This window comes from Grampus griseus (genome assembly GCF_964374135.1).
Source record: "Grampus griseus genome assembly, chromosome: 3".
NCBI lineage: Eukaryota > Metazoa > Chordata > Mammalia > Artiodactyla > Delphinidae > Grampus > Grampus griseus.
Window position 1 is genome coordinate 45,630,023 of NC_139019.1, and position 22,046 is coordinate 45,652,068.

Here is a 22,046-nt window from a genome sequence, read left to right on the forward strand (position 1 = left end):
TTAGAGGTGTGCCCCATATTCTGCGCTTGACGTAAGTTTTCATTTAAAGTCCCATAACCATCCTGTGAGATAGATTTTTGTTAATTCCGATTTACCGAGAAAGCAGAGGCTCAGAGAAGTTGAAGCAATTTAAGTGTCCAAGGCCACAACTCTAGTGGGGTGCGTTCATATCCAGAAGAGGAATTGCTAAGCTCGTTGGAATTTACGAGATTTGAAGCAGAATCAAGATAAAGGTTCACATTTGTCATCGGCTATTCTGTTCCACTTTTCTCTTGGCATCTAATACTTAATCACTATTAGTGAATCAACCTCAGTCTCTCCTCACCCTGTTCCAGCTTGTACTTTGCTGTCCCACGTCCTCACTCCGAGGCAACAGGTCCTTAGGGGATGGCCCAGCACTTGGATGTGACAACCCACCCATGCTGCTACTGGGCCATGACTCAAGGAGCCAACAGGTGAAGAAGGTGATGCCAGCTATTGGTACTAAAAAAGACTCACGCCACGTGAAATACCCTATGTCTATAAATCTCCCCTCTCCAGCTGGTTCTCTCCCTCCCCCGCACCCCCGAGGCCGACTGTCCTCTCTTAAACATTCACACCCGCACGTGACCCCTCTGGGATTTCTTTTTTCCTCTGAGACTGTCCCAAAGGTTTATCCCAACCAGATTTCAGCATTCCTGAGGTGGGAGGGGGACAGGAACACGAAGCGGTCAGCCTGTCTCCAGCCAAGGGCAGCCCTGCTCCTGTCTAATATGCCTTCCTACTTTTCTTTCCTTCAGTCTTCACTCTTCACTCTATCCACAAGCCCAGCTTCCTTTCCCATTTTGCCCCAATAAGAAAACAAACCTCCAAGGCAACTCCATAGTAATAGGTCATTTAAAAAATCCTAATACCCGCTTACACCTTCCCTGAGTTCATTCTATACCTTCTCTATCTGCTGCCGCCCTCCCCACTATTAAGCTTCAGCCCATCCAATTCTATCTGCCTCCACCTCAAACCCCCTGCCAGCTCAGAATTTCAGATCTGCTTTAGTCACTTGGTCTTCTCATCCACTGACCCTTTTATCCTTCATTTTACATCTGTGCCCTGTTTACCACCTGACTGCTAGGCTGACTCCCAGCCTAACAAGCCATCCATCCCACCATCATACTCTTCCTAGGAGCTAGGAGCTAGGGGCTAGGAGCTAGGAAGGTCCTCTCTGTGCCCGTCCTGACATGATACAGAGAACAAGAAAGGCAGACTCAGCTGCACAACAGGATTCCCTCTAGGGCTGATATTTTGCTAAAATGGCTCTTGCTATTTTGGAATCTAGTACTCACTAAATAAATAAATTAGCACATATTTTGAAAATGCAGCCTGAGAACAAACACTTGTTTCCCTATCTCCCAGTCCTTCCCCCAGATGCTACATTCAGAAGAAGAGTTATCTTTACATCTATTAAGAAGCATATGGATCTCGGACAAGTTTAATTGAGCCTCAGTTTTTCATCTTTAAAAATGGCACAAACTGTTTTGGTGTGTACTGTACTGTTTCTGGAACTAAGTTAGAAATGTAAGGTTTGAGGTATGAGTAACCATCAGGATCATATCTCACATCAGAAAGTAAGGCACATACTGATATCTCCTAATCAGTGTAGTCAAACACTACAAAGACTACATTATCAAATGGATAATGCTAAAATGTTTGAAAATAAGGCTAAAGGGCAACAAGCAATTTTTCCACTGAATTCTACTTTGGAGAGAACAAATTCCTCTCATACAGGGGCCGAATATTCAGCCTGTAATGATGCAAGCCCTCTTCTGGCTCTTCCACTATGTACCCTTTATTATTTTACTGCTTTTTAACACTATCTAGAAAAATTAAGATGTAGGCCCAAACAGTATCTTCCAGGAGAAAGTAAACTAATCTTTCCTGATGCATATTAAAGAAATAAGACTATTTCTAGTAAATAAAAATTCCTATGATTTCTTGAAACCCCACTTATCACTTACCCTTACGGAGATCTAAGAGACCACACTGAGAAATATAAGATTGAGAAAACAAAGAGCAGAAAATCAACGTGTGTATCAAAGATAATATTAATTAGTTTCATTCTTATCAGAGCATATTGTTGAAACTGACTTGAAATCTTCAAAATAAAAAAGTACAAGAAGATCGGTGCTTACTAAAAAAAAAAAGGGAAGGGGCAGGTCAGCAAACAGCCACCTAATACCTAATCTAAAAAAACCAAAAAGTTCAAGACTTTCACCTGTGTCTATCTAAATTTTAATACGCTCTTTCTAGCAAAATTACAGCTTTTTCATCCTTTGCAGTCTTGAACCTCTTTTGTGAAATAAGGTTCCTAGCAAATAATGAAATGACACATATATATTTAAAGCACCCATGAGAGCATTTCTATCTGTTTATTAAAAACTGTTAAAGTCCTTTCAATTTTGAAATTTATCTGCTTCCTAAATTCTTGTGACAAAGCTCATCATTGTTAAAGTTGTAGCTCATTATTTTTCTGAGACTTGAAAAAAAAACCTAGCGAATATAAAATAGAACCGTTCTTGGTCAAAGAATGTACTCCTTTTCTAAACTTTGAACTTGATGTAAAGGCATAAAAAAGTCACCTAAGAAATGCTCTTTTCTTTATAATTCAGTATAATTTATAATTCTTTAAATATACACATGATAATTTTATTTTTATATGATTCTTTTTTAAAAAGTAATTTTCCACTGCAATGAAACAGCTGTTCCTTCTCCCTCATGGGCATGGATTGGAACGATCAGGTAGAATTAGAAGGAGACTAGCAATAGGAAAACATTTTGATGTATCCTCTCAAAATATTTTGGAGAGTATCATTTAAGATGTCTTTACTCATGTTTCGGTCTAAAACAAAAAACAAAGCAACCAAAACACTGCTATGCCAACAATGGAAAGCAGCCTTAAAAATCAGCTGGTTATTTTCTGAAATGAAGAAGACAGACATCAGCCTGGACTTACTGCACAATGTCAGCCTCATCTTTGCCTGTTCGCTATGGACACATCCCTGTCAGGCCTTGCTTTCTACTCTCCAGACCTGTTTATGACAGGCCGAGGTGTTTCCTATTATGGTGCCTATGTCTGCAAGCACACTGCTTGCCAGCAATAAATGTCAGAGGCTGCCACAATAGGGATTATAGTGCAGCAGACCAGAGATGCTGCCAGGAGCCCAAGCACGACCTGGGTAAAACTGCACAGAATACTCTGTAACAGGCAAAAACCAACAAACACAACCTTTTCTTCCCAGGCTAGCAGGGAAAGTATTCAGATATGTCATTTTTACTGGGAACAAACCTATAAGAAGAATGTTATTGCTAAAACAGGTACAGTGGAGAGAGAACAGCTTAAGGCCATCAATATGACTTGTATGGTTTTTGTCTGTATAATACAAATTTTAATTTAAATGAGATGAAACTAAACCCAGCATAAACTATGCTAAAATTTCTGATGAGCATCTATAAGCAGGAAAGAGATTTTTAAGTGTGAAATGATCAGGACTCTTGTCAATAACAGAAAAGCCACTTGCTTGCAAGATATCAACTATCATGTACAGACCCTGTCTACCAATCCAAGGTGAAAAATGGCATTTACTTTAACCAACACCATGCATCCAGTACTAATTTATATGACCAACTACAAAATGATATATTGACACTCACTGGGTTTGGGCTAGAAGCCACGTAGGACACTTCAGTATTCCTAGTGGCTGGATAGAAAATTCACTGGTTATGTACTTGAACAGTTATTGAATCCATATAACTTATCAGAAACACGGCTTGTATTCCGTTAACACATTCAAAGATAAAAAGTTGTATCTCCCTCCCACAATTTATGAATATGAGTGGAGATAAAGGCTGCATACAAAACTCCAAATGGTGCAGAGACCCTCTAGAAAATGAACTTCTACGTAAGAAGTCAGGAGATTTCTAACTATAGGTGGACGTGGACAAGTTTTGGGCCTCGTTTTCTAACTGAGATAAGCCAGACAAATGATCACTTCTGCTTCCTTTAGTTCTAACACATAAGGCTTGAGTGTGAGATAAATAATGGATAACAGTATTTCAGTATTTCAGCTTTGAAATACTGATCATGTTAAATACCACCAAAACTACCAAAGAACTAAGTGGTAGGCAGAAACAGAGTATATTTTCATTTTACTAATTTCTATTAATTCCACTCAAGTGATAATTAGACAGAAAAATTAGGATAAATTTCTTCAATTATTTGACCTAATGTTCAGTAACTCCCTTGCAAAGGGTCTGACAAACAGTAAAGTTGAAGCTATTACCCATACAGGAAAAAGAATTTTTATCTTCTAAGCCTTAGGGCTTAGATGAGTAAAAATAAACTTAGTCCCTGAGATTGATCAGGGATGATTCCTACTGCACTGAGATCAGAACCACTGAATGGTGCTTTTCCAGAATCACCACCACAACACCATTCATACAATTCACCCAATGTTTATTGAGCACCTATTCAATATGGCCTTGTGTCCCATGTGATGGGGGCTGGCAAACGAGGAAGACTAATGACCTAGTGTAAATGTGACAGGAATAAAACAAAGAAACAAATATTGTACGGAGAGTTAAAAGAACTACAAATAAAGTCCTGTAGAAGGTCAAAGAAGGAAGACATTACACCCAATTATGGGAGGCTGGGATGGGAGATATGGGAGAAGACAGGACAGAAAAGGCTTCACAGGAGAGGCAGCATTGCAGGTAGACCCTAAAGGATGGTTAAGATTTGTCTGATAAAACTTTTATTTTAGAAAAGCTTCAGTTTTACAGAAAAATTGTGAAAGTAAGTACAGAGAGTTCCCATATGCCCCACACCCCGTTTCCTCTATTATTAATATCTTACTTTAGTATAGGATACATTTGTCCCAATTATTGAACCAATATTGATACATTATTATTAACTAAAGCCCACACTTTATTCAGATTTCCTTAGTTTTTACCGAATGTTCTTTTCTGTTCCAGGATTCCATCCAGGATACATTACATTTAGTCAGCATGTCTCCTTAGGCTCCTTTTGACTGTGACAGTTTCTCAAATTTTCCTTGTTTTTGATGACCTTCATAGTCTTGAGGAGTACTGGTCAGGTATTTTGTAGAATGTCCCTCAACTAGGAACTATCTGATGTTATTCTCATGATTAGAGTGGGGTTATTTGGTAGAAAAAACTCAGATGTCAGTATCATTTTCATCAGATCATATCAAGGGTACCTACTACAACCTGACTTATCACTGTCGATGTCGACTTTGATCACTGGCTGAGGTAGTGTGTGTTTATCAGGTTTGTCCACAGTAGAGGTACTCTTTCCCTCTTTCCACATTGTGCTTTTTGGAAGGAAGTCAATATGCACAGCCCACACTTAAGGAGTGGAGAGTTATACTCTCCTTCCTTGAGAGCAGAGTATATACATAAATTATTTGGAATTCTTCAGCACAAGGGATTTGTCTCTTCCCCCCATTTAATTATTTATTCAATAAATTATATCAGTTGAACTCATGGCTATTTGTTTTATACCTTGAGTTGTATTTCAACACTAGTTTATTTTCTTGATCAAATAGTTCCAGCTGGGAACTGGGACCTCTTTCAGTTTGTTCTTGTATCCCTTTGATATGTTCCCATCAACATGTGTTTGGCCACTTCCTTAATTTCTGGAACTGCAACACGGCTCCAGCCTCATTTCCTGCCCCAGTTCTAGAATCAGCTACTTCAAGGAGTCCTGGTTCCTTTTACTGGAGGATGGTATTAGAAACCAAGATGAGGGTGCTAGATGTGTTCAACGCTACTGGGGTGTCATTGCTTTAGGTTCTCTCGGCTGACTGAACAAGGAAATGTTTGCATATACTTGATGGTAAAGTTGCTGAGAAGTGCCATGGAAGGCTATGTCCTGAACACAGTTTTCTTAACATTAAGTGTTAATAAGAGATTCTGTGCCTGGGTTACTTTCAGTCTCATTCAGAGGAATAACAGGGTGCATTCATTTATGGAAAAAAAGTCACTGGACTATTATCCACTATTTAGGTATTTCTGCTAGAAACAGCTTAGAGAGTTTTAGATACTCTGAGAAAACCCTCAGGCCAGTTTGATGGGCTCTACCATAAAATTACACAAAGAAACAAAAGGTAAACTCCATGAAAAGTCATTGATGGGGAGAAGAGCAAATGAAACATTCCAAGAGTCCTATTTGGTTCACATCAACATCATGAGGCCACCATTCTCTCTTAAAAGGTCACTGGAAGCATAAGGCTCAGGATGGCAAACAAACACCTTCTCTAACTCTCACCCCACAAAATAAGAAAAGAAAGATGATATTGCTTTATAGATGGATATAAAGGACCTAACATTATTGAGCACCCACTATGTTCCTGACTCTGTCTAGACAATTTCCATCTTTTAATTCATTAAATCATCACAGTAACGCTTTAACAGAAGAGGAAGCTGAAGCACAGAAGGTAAACTGTCCCATTTAGATTTAGTAAAGGGCGGAGAGTGAATCCAATGCAGGCAGTCTGGCTGCAGGAGAATGCTCTAAATCCATAGACCATTCTGCCTGCGGAATGAAAGCCTAATGAATGGGAAGACTTCTGCTGATGATAGCTGGCATCTTCTCCTCTAGTGGGGAATCCCGTTCATGGCAGAGAAGAAAAACCATAGGTTGTTTAAAACAGACATACCTTTCTAACCAAAACTGACTCCCCAGATGGTTCTTACTGCCAATTTAGACTAGTACAATGAAAAGTATGCCCATTGTCTGTGAGTGGTAAGTAACATGCTTTAAGGTGGCGTGGATGAGTATTTTCTCATTTTGTTACAAATTAATTTCAATGTATATTAAAAAAATTAGAACATTATATTAAAGAATAACATTTTAATATTATAATATTATAATAAAAAATAACTAGAACATCAAATCCATGATTTCATGCAATTCCTTGCTTAAGATGAGGCACTCAGGTGGACATTTAACTTTAAAAAATAAATGCTTTAAATGAAAGCATTTAACATATAGTAGTTATGAATGTACACAGGAAGTCTGAGAACACTAATTTTGACTTGTTATTTATTATAGAATAAAGGTCACAGTTTTCTTCTGAAAAATATGATGTTCTTATATTACAAGGAGCATATGACACATGGTTTTTCTTAGTCTCTCCTTTCCAATATAGTCTAGGGTTAGAATAAATAGCACGTAATTTATTAAGCAGCCAGTATATGCTATTCAGCAAAGTGAGCTTTCTATATATTATATCTAATGCTCTTAACCTTCAATTTTATTTTCCCCTTTTATTATGTCCATTTAGAAATGAAGAAATCAAGATTCAGAGAAGTGAGGCATGTTCCCCAAAACATTAGGTAGGAAGCAGCAGAGCTAGAATTTGAAACCAAGTCCACCTGACAAAAAACATCTATGTCCTTTCCACTCTACAAAGCTGCCATAAACATTGGTGTATATGTCAGGAGAAAGAGTAAATACCATTCATCCCTATCACACACAAAACACAGCAAAACAGGCACCAAAGAAACCCCAGAATATTAAACAATAATAACAAAGAAAAATACTTCATGAAAGATAAAATATTCTCTAAGTGTAAAGGATAATAAAGCTATGATCACTGCAGTTGGTAATCCAATTTAACGAATTTCCCGATGAACAAAGCAGAATTTTTTGTTGTTTAAGCAAACTGGAAGGCTCACCCCTCCCCATCCTAATCCCTGTTAGAGTAAATAAAAGAAAATGCCTTCTTAAAATGTCTTTTAAAACTAATGTGAACAGCAAACTAAAGGGCTACCCATGCTCTATTTCCTAGAAAGATCTCAGGCTAAAAGTGCCAATTCAACTATCACAACTAGCCAGGTACAGAGCTAGCCCTGGCAGGGCTATGCTGTCACAAAATAGACTCCAGCTATTTGCAGTTTAAAAGGATTGGTTTCTTTCTGAAAAAGAGAAAATCAGATTCTACATAGTATTTTATGGATCAACTGAAAATCATTATCAGCATTTCACATCTGCCACAATTATACATATCTTATGGAATAGCTACAATCTACGACTATCATAGGAATCTTCTTAAATTGAACAAAATCATTACCTATCATCCTTGCTGTTTGGGGAAAAAATGTGCTTAATCTATTCATACACTGGGAAAAGTGCTATTTTATCTTGGCCAAGCCTTTTGTTTTGGAAAAAAAAAAAAGACATAGTTCATAACACTCTGAGACAAGAAGTTACCGCTTTCCTATAATTAAATCAAAATGCAATAACTGAAAGCAATTTCTCAAGTAATGACTAATTTACTGAATCACAAGAATAGAAGTTTTTGATAATTAAATGTTAAGGATATTTAAGCTTACTGCCACTAAATACTGATACAGAAACTGAGTTGATGACAGTAGAGATAAATAAAGATTTGCTTTAATCTTTACTGTTTTATTAAGTTCAAGTCAAGGGCTTCACTATTCAATGAAACATAAAAATATCTGTTAAAAGTGCTTCCCTCTTTCTATTGTTACTTAAAATAAAAGCAAAGAAAGTATTTTTTTAAACAGTGATCATAAAAATAAGCATGCACAATCTGTCATATTAACTTTAAGGCTCTATATGTAAACAACATAAATCTTTGGTAAATCTACTTTTATAAAGTAGGTGAAAAAGCAGATAGCAAACTCAAAGCATCAGTAAGCTGAATTTCTATATTTACGAAAGATGTTTTCTTTTAAAATTTAGAGTTTTCCTTTAGGTATGCTGATTAACTCTCAACAACTCTGTATGACTATGTCAATAGTTTTAATATTTTGAAGTAAATGACTGTTATTTGCTATTTGCTCTTCATAAAATTAAAATGCCTTTTCCAACTAGTTTCACCTTCCTTCTCAGCAAAATTAAACAGTTATCTCTGTTCTGAGCTATCTTATAATCATGTAATGCTGAAAAATCTTAAGATTTAGCCACTTCTATGAACATTCTATATTCATTCCAGGACCACTCTTGCCCAGAAGAAAATATATCAGCAGTCACAGAAAGCTGTAGTATATGTTACGTATGCATTGACTATTAAAAAGCAGCAGGGGGAGCAGAGCGCAAAAACACTAAGAAAAAGCACCCCAGAAAAGCAACTTAATTTATAGGCAACAGAAACATGATAGAGATCTTTGTTAAAAACCAAACAGACAAACTAAATTCCATAGAAAAGTCATGCACATTTGCAAAGCTGGCCTACCTACGTACGTCTAGAAAGAACTCAAGAAAAACCTTAAGTCTCTTAGAAGGATGCCTGAATCCTAACTTCAAGGCAGACTTTCAGCTTGAAGCATGGTAGGTTCCAGCAATGCCAAGCCTCGGAACTGCCCCAAATTTAGAGAGGAGAAACAATACATTTTTATAGTAGTATATTTTGGGGGGAAATCAAGATGATTTTTTCTCCTTCAAACATCGCCGCACCTACATTGAAGATGTGGTGAAATGTGCATTATTAGGTCACAAGAGAATAAAGTTACAGGGTTCCACAGCATAACCTTGAGGCTTAGGTCCTAGCCTGCACTCCTCACATCCTCAAGTTTACTTTCTATGAGAGAAAGGTAACCAAAAACACTGTGAAGCTATTCTGCCTTAAAAACAGTCTAAAAAGTTACTTTAGCTTTGCAAAACCTGTACAAAAGGATGGAAATGTACCTACCAATCCCACATTATAATTAATATTTTCTCAAAATTAATCAGTGCTGTTTTTTCAGTTTTAGAATAAAAGAGAAAACGTATTTAGCTGTCTGGAATTCTGTAGCTGAAATTTAAGAAAAGATTAAGCTTCTATTTAGAACTTCAAAATGTTTGTGTCTATATTATACTAAAAAAAGTATAAATATAATTTAAGCATTTTTTACAATACAGAACTGTGCACTAAAGACAGTTATTAAGAACTGTATTATAAAAATCCATGAAACTTAAAACATCAAGTATAAATGACAACTGAATGGTAAAAAAAATATTTTAGCCAAGTAGGCAACCAATCAAGTTTAACCTAAACCTTCAATAATAATACCAATAATGGCAGGTATAGTCCCTATCAGACACTATTTATTACCTAACTATTTTACACATATTCTTTCAAATTCTTACACTGACCTTTCGAAATAGATATCATTGTGCTCATCTTATGCTAAGGAAACCGAAGCTAAAAAAAGTTTGTCATTTCTCTAATGTAACTCAGCCAGTAAGGAACAAAACCATGATTCAACTTCCAGGTCTGTCTGCCTCCAAAGCTTTGAGACCTCACCAAAACCTCTCTTAACTCTAGCAGTGAGGTTTCAAAGGAAATCTGTACAAATCTTGGGCAGATTAATGGGCTTATTAGGCTAAATGCTGTAGGTTTAACCTCTCAAACTAAATGCCATCTGGAGTCTCTTACCCTACTTGGTACAAGCATCCTACATGTATTATAGCCAACATTGGCAGTGGCCAAAAATTCAATAATTTTCCTGTCTCAGTACCATCAATAAGCATTATGCACATTACAATCCCAATCAGGAAATACATCTAGTTGCTTCTAAAGCATCATTTATAAACTGCTAATAGTTCAGATTCCTTCTATTAAGATTTTTTAAAATATGAAGAATTCATTAACCCAATTTGTTAAATGAGTTTGAGGAATCAATTTCCTTCTTCCTAACACCCAAATCCACCTCCATAATAAATATTTTCTCTACATAATCACTTAAAAATCCTGATTTCTTACTAGTATTTTATTGTGTCATTTTAATCTATTAGAGTACTTTTTTTTTAAGCCTGAAAAAGAGAAGAAAACAAAGAAAAACTTCATGACTTTTCAAGGGAAACACTGGTTTGGTTCGAACAAGTACATGTGAAAAGAATGGATGGCAATAAGACTAATAATCAAAAGCAATGTTTCAGACTTATTCATTCACACTTAAGAGATGCTCGACAACCTAGCGGACATGTGACGCAAGTTGTCACATTTCCAGTTCAGACTTAGGTGCGGCATCACTCCTGGGGACCTTTAGACCAGCTGCTCCAACTCAGTTTACAGCTCATGTGGATGTGACTTATTTGTGCCCTTGTTATCTGGCTGAAGGGTAACTTTACAACCTTTACCAAGAGCTCTTTTTCCTTCTATGCTAATCCGTTTTCATCTATAAAAAGTCACAGGAGCTTAGCACTCATTTAGAAATGAATGGGTTTTTAAAAAAAAAGAAATGAATGAATTAGACATGAAAAGTTTAATCAACAGCTTCAGCTGAGTTGAATTTTTTAACGTTAAAAATAAGTGTCAAGTGAGAGAGTGTCAGGGACATATATATACACTACCAAAAGTAAAATAGATAGCTAGTGGGAAGCAGCCACATAGCACAGGGAGATCAGCTTGGTGCTTTGTGACCACCTAGAGGGGTGGGATAGGGAGGGTGGGAGGGAGGGAGATGCAAGAGGGAAGAGATATGGGAACATATGTATAACTGATTCACTTTGTTATAAAGCAGAAACTAACACACCAATGTAAAGCAATTATACTCCAATAAAGAAGTAAAAAAAAAAAAGTGTCATGTCAATAATCTTACAAGACATAAACACAGCTAGAATGACTATATTTTGAAAAAGTCTTTTCTTACTTAACCTAGATTGCACTTCAACCAAATAAATTCACCTCCTACACTAAACCTGTAAATTAACCTAAAGTCTGAGGGGCCTTCACAATAAAGATTAAAAAAAAAAATCCTTGTCTTTAAAAGACAGGAATTTTAAAAGAAAGAAATGCCCTTAAAAGAAAGAAATCATTTTGACCAATCACTGTGACCTCAAGTTTTATTTTTTCATCTTAAAGTATAGATAAATTAATACTTGACAGTTGAAGTCATTTCCAATACATGATTAGATTTCATGTTAATTTTTAAATTCAAATAGAGGTCTCATCATTAAGAGTATGGATTAGCGGGAAAGTAATTGTAGCTGCTGAGGTTCATTGTGCTGCAAAAGTACTGTCAAATCATCTCGAAAATATAAGCAAAGGCTTGCACATCTTTTGGTGCCTTCTGGTTTTTCCTTTTACGACACAGAATTAACCAGACAAGAGAATAAGAACTCAGGCCCACTGCAGAATGGTCCCATTCGGCGTTTAGGACACTGGAGATACTCAGCATATGTCTACTGCTATTATGAACCAAATTATGAAAGAACAATCTATATGTTATAAAATGAATCAACGAACTAAGAATTTGTTAGCCAGATGAGAACAATGGCACCTGATGCCACGGCAGGGAGTAAGAGAGTAATAACCCATCATTTTGACGCGGAGCCACACCAAATTTAGAAACGAGGCTTCAATGACAGAAAAGAAAAAATACAGATTTGATCATCAGTGTGCATATGCGTAGGTCAGTGTGCTGACGGGTAGATTAGTGCCTTCAGATAGTGACTGGGGCGTCCTTTTTATCTTATCTGAAGCTAACTTTTTACTTAAAAACCATGCTGTCTGTATAAGCATTGTCAACAGATAAGACAATCAAGTGGGTGATATGCTATGATATTTTTTAAAACTGCATGAGAAAAAAAAAGGTGGGATAAAAACTATAGTAAACTAAAAAAAAAAAAGCATAGCTCTCTGAAAAATATGTGCATGTAGATAAACAGTAAAATGGTATACCTTCCTGACCTTGTAAATAGGTGGCCAAAGATTTTTAAATATCTTTAGGGGCAGGTGTTATTAATCACCACACAAAGTTACCAGTCCTTACTGGCTAAATCCCTCAGCCACCTGCATCCAACATGCCCATGCCTCCTTTCCTATCCCCTGAGCCAAACAATCATTAAAAACATACATAATCCCAATTATGTCCTTACATAACTGAAGATTGTTTTAAAAAAAACAAACAAGGAATTCCAAAAAATACACCAAAACTGACAACACTCTACCTTGCTTTAAGGCTGTGCCAGGCTAAGGGTTGATTCTCAGCCCTCAAACCTCCACTATCCACCAAGACCAGCACCTTGGCATACGGCACAAATGCCCCATTGAAGCATCACTGTAACTAAATAACCTCAGAAAACTGGACTCTCTCTCCAAGATTCACGGAAACAAAGGCAGTGATCACAATGAACCTTAACTTTGACGTCCCCTGTGGACACATATGGCCAAGCAAAAAGATAAAGGCTCAGTTCTTACAGGGTACCCTGACACTTAGATAAATGGGGGTTAAGGTTCCAAGTTCAGTGAACTCTTCTGCGTTTGAGTTCAGTAGGTGGTGACATCCAAGGGATTGCACTGACCTCTAGTAACTCTTATTTTCCACTGGGAATCCCAAGAATACCCTACAACATGGGTTGCCTGTAGACCAGACTCGGTTTCTGTTGCAAGGGCAAAGTGTCACTTAGAAGTACCCCCTCCAAACACACACACACACACACACACACACACACACGAACAGTGCCTTGGGGGTACTGCAGTCAAACTATGTCAAAGTTGCTTTTGCAAAATGTTTAATTTCTCTGGAGTGAATAGAAGAGAGAGGGAAGGCATGGCATCAGGAACCTCCTTCTAAGGGAGCCAAAATGCAGTGAGTGTGACAAACCCCTGTATGTATTTCCCCGGGCCACGGGGACTGGTGGCTTCACCAGCGTGGGAATCAGCAGCCTAGGAGCCTCGGTGAGAGCCGAGCCGGGGCTTACCTTGTTGGAGGCCATCTCACTGACGGAGTGCCTGGTCTGCAGGGTCTCTAGCTGGTCCAGACACCAGTCCAGCTCCTCCAGGGTCTCGCTGGCCAGTTTCTGGTAGGCCTCCTCTGCGAAGAGATAGGGAAAGGGGCACTCAGTTCTCAAGCGCTTCACAGGGCCGCCGGCGAGTTCAAAGGGGGCCATCCTGCCGTACCCCGTCATGCTCGGATGCCCGGTGCCCGCACATGAGGGCTGCTCCTTCATATTGACGAGCCGGGCACCGCGACGGGGGCCGGGGCTCTGCTAACGGTGCGGCCGGCCTCGGGAACGCACGCCCTCTCCAGCTTGGCGTCTCTGTTCGGCGTCCAGGAAGGGCGCGCCAAGTGCGGCAAGCCAACTTCTACACGGACCAAAACCCTCAAGATGCGACTTTGAAGAAGTCCTGGTGCCGGAGGACGGCGAAGGGGATGGCGCGCGCGCCCGGGAAACCGCCCCGCGGAGGGAGCGTCTGGTCCACGGCGCGATCTGCGCGGCGCCCGGCCCCAAGCCGCGGCCCCGCGCCCGCCCCTCCTGCCGAGCCTTCACTCAAAGCGAATGAATCAGCCGCGGCCGGGTGCGCAGCCACCACGTTTCCTGTTTTCTTTCTCAACTCCTCTGGCGGCGGGCGCAGCGCGGTTCCATCGCCGCGGCTTTCCGGGAACACTACCCCTAGCGCCCCGCACGGCCCTTGGCGCCGCCCGGCTCCTCCTCGGCTCTCTCACGCCGGGATCGCCCGGAGCCACGGCCCGCCAGGGGCCCCCGCCGCCCCACCGCCTCGCCTAACCATCACCCCGCGCGGCCCCGCGCCGCTCGCTCCGAAGCCCGGCTGGGGAGGCGCGGGCGCTAGAGTGTGTGTTAGTGCTGCTGCCGGGGGCCGGGGCGAGGGGAGCGGCGGAAAACCCGGCGTGGAGCGCCCGCCGCCGGCTCGCCCGCCGCCCGGGGTCGCGCCCGCCGCGGGGCTCAGGCGGGCCCTGGGGCGCACGCGCGCGCGACGGCGCACCTGCCCCGCGGGGACCCCGCGCGCCCAGTCGAGCCGAGGCCCTCCCGGTTGCCCAGACGGCCCGAGCCTCCGCGTCTCCACTGTCCCGTGCTTCCTGCGAGCTTTCGCCGGAGAGCCCGACGGGCGGCACAAGATGGTTATTTAGGACCCGCGCAACCGTTTGTGTGGGTTTGGGTTTTAGTGTTTCTGAGGCTTCGTTTCTGAGGGTTTAGGATTTACCTACTTCAAGAGGACAGGGTGGTTGTGCAATCAAAAGTATTTCTATTAAGACCAGACCCTCAGTTCCCAGCCCAGCCTCTGCTAAGAACCATACGTCTAAATTTCGGGATGGACATAAGCAAGCAAACAAAAACATACAATGTTGTGGATATGAACGCCTTAGAATTCACAGATTTGGCAATATGTTGTGTTTTCACATTCAGAATTGTCTAAGAGTTACAGTAAAGGAAGAGCAATGTGAATGCAGCACACCGTATGGGCAATTTACGCCCGTCCTGCATACATGCTTCCTTCGTCAGTGGAATTGCAAATCAGGGACCGGGATGGTATTTCGATGCCAATGGGAAGAGTCTGGAAGAGTGTTTCTACCCACCGTGCACAGGAAAAACTACAAACGTGAGAAAATGTAAAGACCATATCCAAAGACAGCGTATGGAAGCAGGTTCTATTTACAAAATTTGACCCTGGGGGAGGTCTACAGTAAGGGATCAATTGCAGAGAACTTCACTATATTAGTGTGCAGGTAAGTGAACCTGTTAGAGGAGGGAAAACATCCAAACTCCCAAGAGCCCATCTTATGAAACTTTGTTACTGTCAATTAGAAAGAATACACTGAAAAGCTTACATGAAGTTGGTGAGATCCTTTTCCTTGGTCTTCGAATATACAGGTATTGAAGAAGAAATTCTGCCCTTGAAATTTAGACTCCATAAATGATGAGTGGCACAACAAAAAGTTTCATGGACTGAATCTCGGGCTCCTGGGATTTTCCAGATAGGTTTTTATATAACATTTGTAAAAGTTAGAATAACTTTCAAAGTATTTGTTACATGGGCCATGTGGCTTATTATTATCAGGGATTCTTGAACTGTTTTCTATTCACTTTGGGAACTCTAGGTTAAAAATTGCCTCTTTTATTCCACTTTTTTTTTTCCTGCACCAATCTCTGTAAATATATACTTTTGGGGAACAACAACTACCTAACCTCGCCAGGTGAATTAAAGTGTGATTGGAGCTTTTCCCCCAACAAAAGGAAAAGCCTTAAAGATAATCTTAAATCGTAAGTATAAAGTATTTTATCTGTATAGCCTTTCCCTGATTAAGTATATAAAACTAGAACATGCTTGTTATAAAATTTGAAACATTACGCAAAGATGTAATGCAGAAAGTTCCTTGTAATCCCATACCCTAAAGATCACAAATAATAATTAAGCCTATGACCATAACACATTTTCATTTTACTTAATATCTTCCATATGCAACTATAGCATTACCTAGCTGTGATGGAAGTACATGTACTATATGGTTTTATTTTGGCTTTTTTCTTCCAAGGTATAAAATAAGGACGTAGGAATTTTAAGAGGAAATTAACTTATTTTAGGTGATTTGATTTGGGCTACCCATAGTTAGCTAATCCAATGGATTAAAGATGCATGACCATTGTATCTAGCATTTGTTCACTGCCATCTTTCCAGTCACTGGTTATATCTAGAAGCCAGGAATCCCCTCTCCACACCTCAAAGGCTTGGTGTTCCATGTTCCTCTCCCCTGCTCTCCAACTTTTCCAAAGTCTGAGCCCCAGGGGGACTTCCCAGTCCCCCTCCCATCTTCACCAACTCCTCAAAGCTTTTCAGAAATATAGGCCTTGGACCTAGCAGGATGTGGCACTACGTATTACACTTCAGTGTTTAATTTTTTTTTTTTTTTTTTGCCGTACGCGGGCCTCTCACTGTTGGGGCCTCTCCCGTTGCGCAGGCTCCGGACGCACAGGCTCAGCGGCCATGGCTCACGGGCCCAGCCGCTCCGCGGCATGTGGGATCTTCCCGGACCGGGGCACGAACCCGTGTCCCCTGCATCGGCAGGCGGACTCTCAACCACTGCGCCACCAGGGAAGCCCAGTGTTTAATTTTTAATTGTAATAGTGAAGAAGTAATTCAGTCAAGTTTCAATGCCTCAAGACATTATGTACTTAAATACAGGACTTGCTCTTAAGAAGGCAGTACAGCGACAAGAGGGACAGCTTGTTTCAGAAGGTCTACTTTACGTCCCAATCATAGATTAGTCATTTTGACAAAATCAGCATTTGAGTACAATAAGAATGTGGCCTGTGTATGTATTTTATTTTATTATTTTTATTTTTTTAAACACCTTTATTGTGTATGTATTTTAACTTTTAACTACTTCTGCATGCACTGTATAAATCTGGGGAATGAAAAAAGAAAAAAAAAAAAAGACCAGAGCACACCTACATACCAATAAGTAAGAAAATAATTACTAACAACAGAGCAAAGAACAGTTTGTTCTATAAAACTGTTGCTCAAATAAAGAATTACTGTTGATATTAGCATAGAGCTGAGAATACTACTTTTTCCAAATTCCTAGGTTTATAGGCAATACGGTTAGCCACAGTTTTTCAGGATCAGTGTTAAAGCTTAACTTTTAGGAATTTTAACCCCAAATGTTCTAAAATATGAAGTAACTGACTTTTTCATCCCCACTAAAAAAGCCTCAATGTGGAGTTGCCAGCTATCCTCCAGGAAACTGAGTCAGCACACCAAACAACACACCTAAATGTCACCAACATTTCGCAGGACAAAAACAGTGAGCTAGTTTAATTTGGGGTTTTACCAAGAACACATACTGCATTCATGAATAAAATACTTTTCTCCCCAGAGAGTAGCAGTCACTGTGGCACTACTTGAAAATATAAGAAAACTCTTCTATTTTCCCGTCCAAAATCTTGCTAAGTCAAGGGACTACAGGGAGAAACTGTCTAAGCAACAACTCTTGGCCAAATTCCATAAAAGCCAGGAGAGGGCTCTGGAACAGCAACTGAGAAATAACTTGAGCCTTTGGAAGTCCCCTCCTACAGCAGCATCAGTTTCCTTCAAGGCCCCCTTGAACTATGTGACACCCGTGTTTCTGCTCAGGATCTTCTGTGAACAAACAGTCCTCAATTCTTGCAGGCCAGCACTTGGCTTCCGTCATTGTGATGTGATCAAGGGTTCCCCTGACACATGGCCTGAAATGGTGCCAGGAGCTCCAGGAGAAGATGCTGAAGCAGCAGCTTCCTTTTGAAAAGGAAAAAACTAATTGCCTCAGAGCCACAGCAGTGAGCTAGAGGTTGAGGTCATTTTCTTGTGAAATGTTCAGCCGCTTACTCTTACCCACAACTTACAGCGATGTTGACCATTGAGGTAAAAGGATCCGTTCTACATAATGTGTGACTCTATGGATGTCAGTTTCTTTGCCAACTCTTGACTGATTAAAGGTCTGTATAAATTTGTCATAACTCCTAGACAGGCCTATTGGTGTAAATGAAGAGAACAAGTCCAAAAAAATCACTTTACCTTGGACACCATTTGCTTTCCCTTCATTAACAAAAATAAATACAAACTGTAACGGCTGATTCAGATTGTTCTTTAAAAAAAAAGCCCTTCACTAAACATCTCCTAAGAGCGAGTAATTAAATGTATATCTTCCTAAGCAATTCCAGCTTCTCCTTTCCTAATTCCCACCCAAATTCCCTCTTTGTTCCTAAGGATGGAATTGATAGTGTCTAAAGTAGGTAGAACTGGAGAAAAATGATTTCCACTTCACCATGTATTGCTTCAAGCTAGTCACTCCCTGAATTTGCTACAGTAAAAGATTGATGCAATTTAGCTCTAACTTTTGCTGACTTTTTTTTGTCTCTACATTTTATCTGATGGGAAATACATGAAGGTGTTGGATACACTTTCAATGTGTACATGTAACAGGTTTAAGCAGAGCTTGCCAGTGGCAAGCTGTCCTCATTTCCAAGTGTATTTCTGGCATCAAGTTCTTGTTTTAAAATCTTATGAAAAATATAAAATTTCATTTAGTACTTCAAAAGACCTCCAAGGAGCAGGTGTACATAATTTTGTGAGTTTTTTTCTATCTTCCCACTATCTATGATTTTTTTTTCTGGGTCTGCCTAAGGCTCTAGTAGAATTTTTTAAAGAAATAAATACAAGACTGGATTTCACTGACTTCTAGTACCATGAGAAATTCAACAAACATTTATTTAGCACGAAGTATGTGTCACACACTTTATTAGAGTCTGGAAAAACAAGATGAATGAAAGAATGTGCCCCTTATCCAAGGAAAGCTTAAGAGTCCAGGGGTGGAGATAGTTTCAGCATACTATATTATAGAAAGCATTCTGAAAGAAGGAAGCATGTAGGCTATGGGAGAATACCAGAAGGCAATTTAAATCAGAGGTGGAGTGGGAGAAGGCTGAGGCTTAAAGAATGAAACAGGAGGTAAGTGAAGGGGGTGGGAAGAGTTTTTAAGAGAAAATAATATGAACAAGCACATGGACCTGTGTTCAAAAGATGTATGTATATGTGTATGTAGGGAAAGGAACTCCCATGAGTAGGACCTTGCTCAGGGGGAAAGAGGCTGGAGAAATCCACAGACACTGGTCATGGAAGCCTTGTAAGGCACGTGTAGGGGCTTTGGACTGAATCTTCAAAAGGAGGAGCCACTGAGTGATTTGGAGTACTGCTCGATAGGGGATCTGGTTTTATTAACATGGAAAATTCTAGGACTCTGCAGTAAATGGGATTGAGGGAGGCAAGGCTGAAGTCAGTGAGACCATTATCTTCAGCCATGTTATTGGTAGAATAAAATTAATAATTTACAGAATATTTGCTTTTCTGATGATTATTCTTATCTAAAACAATCTCAGTATTAATTTTTTTTTTTTTTTTTTTTTTTTTTTTGCGGTACGCGGGCCTGTCACTGTTGTGGCCTCTCCCGTTGCGGAGCACGGGCTCCGGACGCGCAGGCTCAGCAGCCATGGCTCACGGGCCCAGCCGCTCCACGGCATGTGGGATCTTCCCGGACCGGGGCACGAACCCGTGTCCCCTGCATCGGCAGGCGTACTCTCAACCACTGCGCCACCAGGGAAGCCCTCAGTATTAAAATTTGACATAAGCATATGCTCTCATGACATGTCAGGCATGAACTGAAGGACTGCTCAGTGGGACTTCCAAAGGAATAGACTTCTTGCTCTTAAAAACTACAGTCTTCTGAAATTGTCATCATATTGTATTCATCGTAACTCTGTTCACCAGAATTTCTTTCAGGGAGAGTGCAAGAAAGTGCTTGACAAGGCTACTTATTACAGAAGATGGAACTTGAGGAGTACTGGTTTGGGCGGGACTAACCTGTGGTCTCTTCCACATAGGAAAGGGGAAGAATATACTTGTTGCTCCAGTGGGAATATATGTGGGGTGTGTGTGTGTGTGTGTGTGTGTGTGTGTGTGTGCGCGTGTATAACAGAAAGGAGTCAGTTTTGTTTACAGGATAATTTCACCCTATAAATCTCCCACTCCCCCCAGTCTTTAATAAAGTTACTGAAGGTACAAAATGCTGAGATAAAGAGATTTTGTTTTGTTTAATCTGAGCTTGGAGGCCAGATTGGCTCAAACTGAAATGTCAGCCTGAGCTGACACTGAGAAGAGACAGAGAAAGAGGAGGAAGCTTTTGGAACTCAGTGTAAGAGCAGGAAGGAATTTTGTCCAAGGAATTGGAGTTTGAGCCAAGCTTAATCAGACATCTGGATTGCGGACTTTATGTGACATGTGAACGACTATAAGTAATACTACTCCTTGATGGAAACTAGAGGAGTAGGAGGTGGTTCCCATCTCCATTCCACTACATACAAGCCATAATCCCTGGCACATCACCTAATCTTTCTTGGACCTTAATTTCCTCACCTGTAGATTGGGGATAATAACAAGAACCTTGTAGATTATTTTAAGTGAGAGACCATGAGTTAAATAACCTTGTTGCTTACCTACTAGATTCTTTTCCAGGCACTGCACTAAATGATGGAGATTTAGCAATGAACAAGGTAGTTAAAAGTTCCTGCCTACTCTCAAGGAGTTTACATTCTACTGGTTATAATAATTTTCTTTTCATTTGAATAAACATATACTGAACACCTGCTAGGTCCCAGGCGCTGGGTACACCAAATGGAAGGAAATAACTTTGGGTTTAAAGAAGCTCATAGTGCAATGAGGAAGGCAATTATTGGAGATATGTATGTAAGTTTCCACCAAAACCAGGCAGTAGGTACAGCAAAGTCGGCATAAGGCAGAGATGGGGAACAGGGAAGGTGCAAACTACCACATCTCAGGAGAGATCTGGGAAAACTTTCTGAAAGAGGGAATGCCAGCCTGGAGTCTCCAAGGATGAACTGAAGAGTTAACCAGGTGAGAAATGGGAGGTGACATCTAAGATAGAGAGTAACGTGTCACTGCCAGTTAGAGAACATAGGCCATTCAGGTAGCTACAAGCAGAGAAGAATGCTAAGTTTGGGATCCAGCAATGGACAAAGATAAAGGTGGAGAGGCAGTTATGGGGGATTTAGTATACTATTCCAAGGGTTTATGGTTTTTTCCCCAAGGAGCCACTAAAAATCTAAGCAAGAATGTCACATGGTCAGATTTGCTTTTCAGAAAGATTACTCTGGGAAGTGTGAAAAGAGGGTTGGAGAAAGACAAGACCAGTTAGGAGGCCTAGTGTGAGAGGAGAAGCTGCCAGAAAGGTAGGGAGAGAACCTCTCAGGAGCAAATAAAAAGAATTTCAAAGGAGAGAGTATCAAGGCATAGCCACTGATATCCAAAACAGACCATAGACACCCACCAGTTTGAGGTAAGATGATTTTCATTCCCAATTTATATTTCACCAACAAAGATTAGAAATGCTAGTGAGGAAGCTTCTCTCTGGGAATTTGTTTCAATAAAAGAACAACAAACATTTTGCAAAAAGCCTGAAAAAAAAAACTATTAGAACTATGTATGTTATTTTCATACTCCTGTTACAACCTTAGGAGTCATTTTGATTCCCATGGGGAGGGGGCTTGTAGGAGGGTATCTGTGTTTCCATCAACCTTCAGGGATGACACAGTCATCTTTATCTCTGTCAGTTCTTGCACAAAGCATTCCTTATAGCAAGTAAGGAGTTTGCTTAGGTGATCTCTACTTCCTACACAGCTCTGATACTTGCTTATTTTATAACTTCTGACACTATGTTAATCTGGGTGAGGTGTTGGTTTTGAAGTTGTTCAT

The 22,046-nt window shown here is 40.2% G+C and overlaps 1 protein-coding gene across 5 annotated transcripts in view; it reads right to left on the reverse strand.

The window, feature by feature from the left end:
- The window catches only part of PDE4D (phosphodiesterase 4D), a gene marked incomplete at its 5' end in the record, with an annotated part of 1,122,552 nt that overhangs the window by 41,122 nt on the left and 1,059,384 nt on the right, over window positions 1–22,046 (reverse strand). For 4 of the 5 annotated variants that reach the window (XM_082650735.1, XM_082650738.1, XM_082650736.1 and 1 more), the window contains one exon: window positions 13,706–13,818. In XM_082650735.1, the coding sequence (XP_082506861.1) occupies window positions 13,706–13,818 (113 nt within the window). Of the gene's footprint in view, window positions 1–13,705; window positions 13,819–13,904; window positions 14,194–22,046 lie in introns of those variants that run through there. The other variant, XM_082650739.1, reaches the window with a different exon arrangement.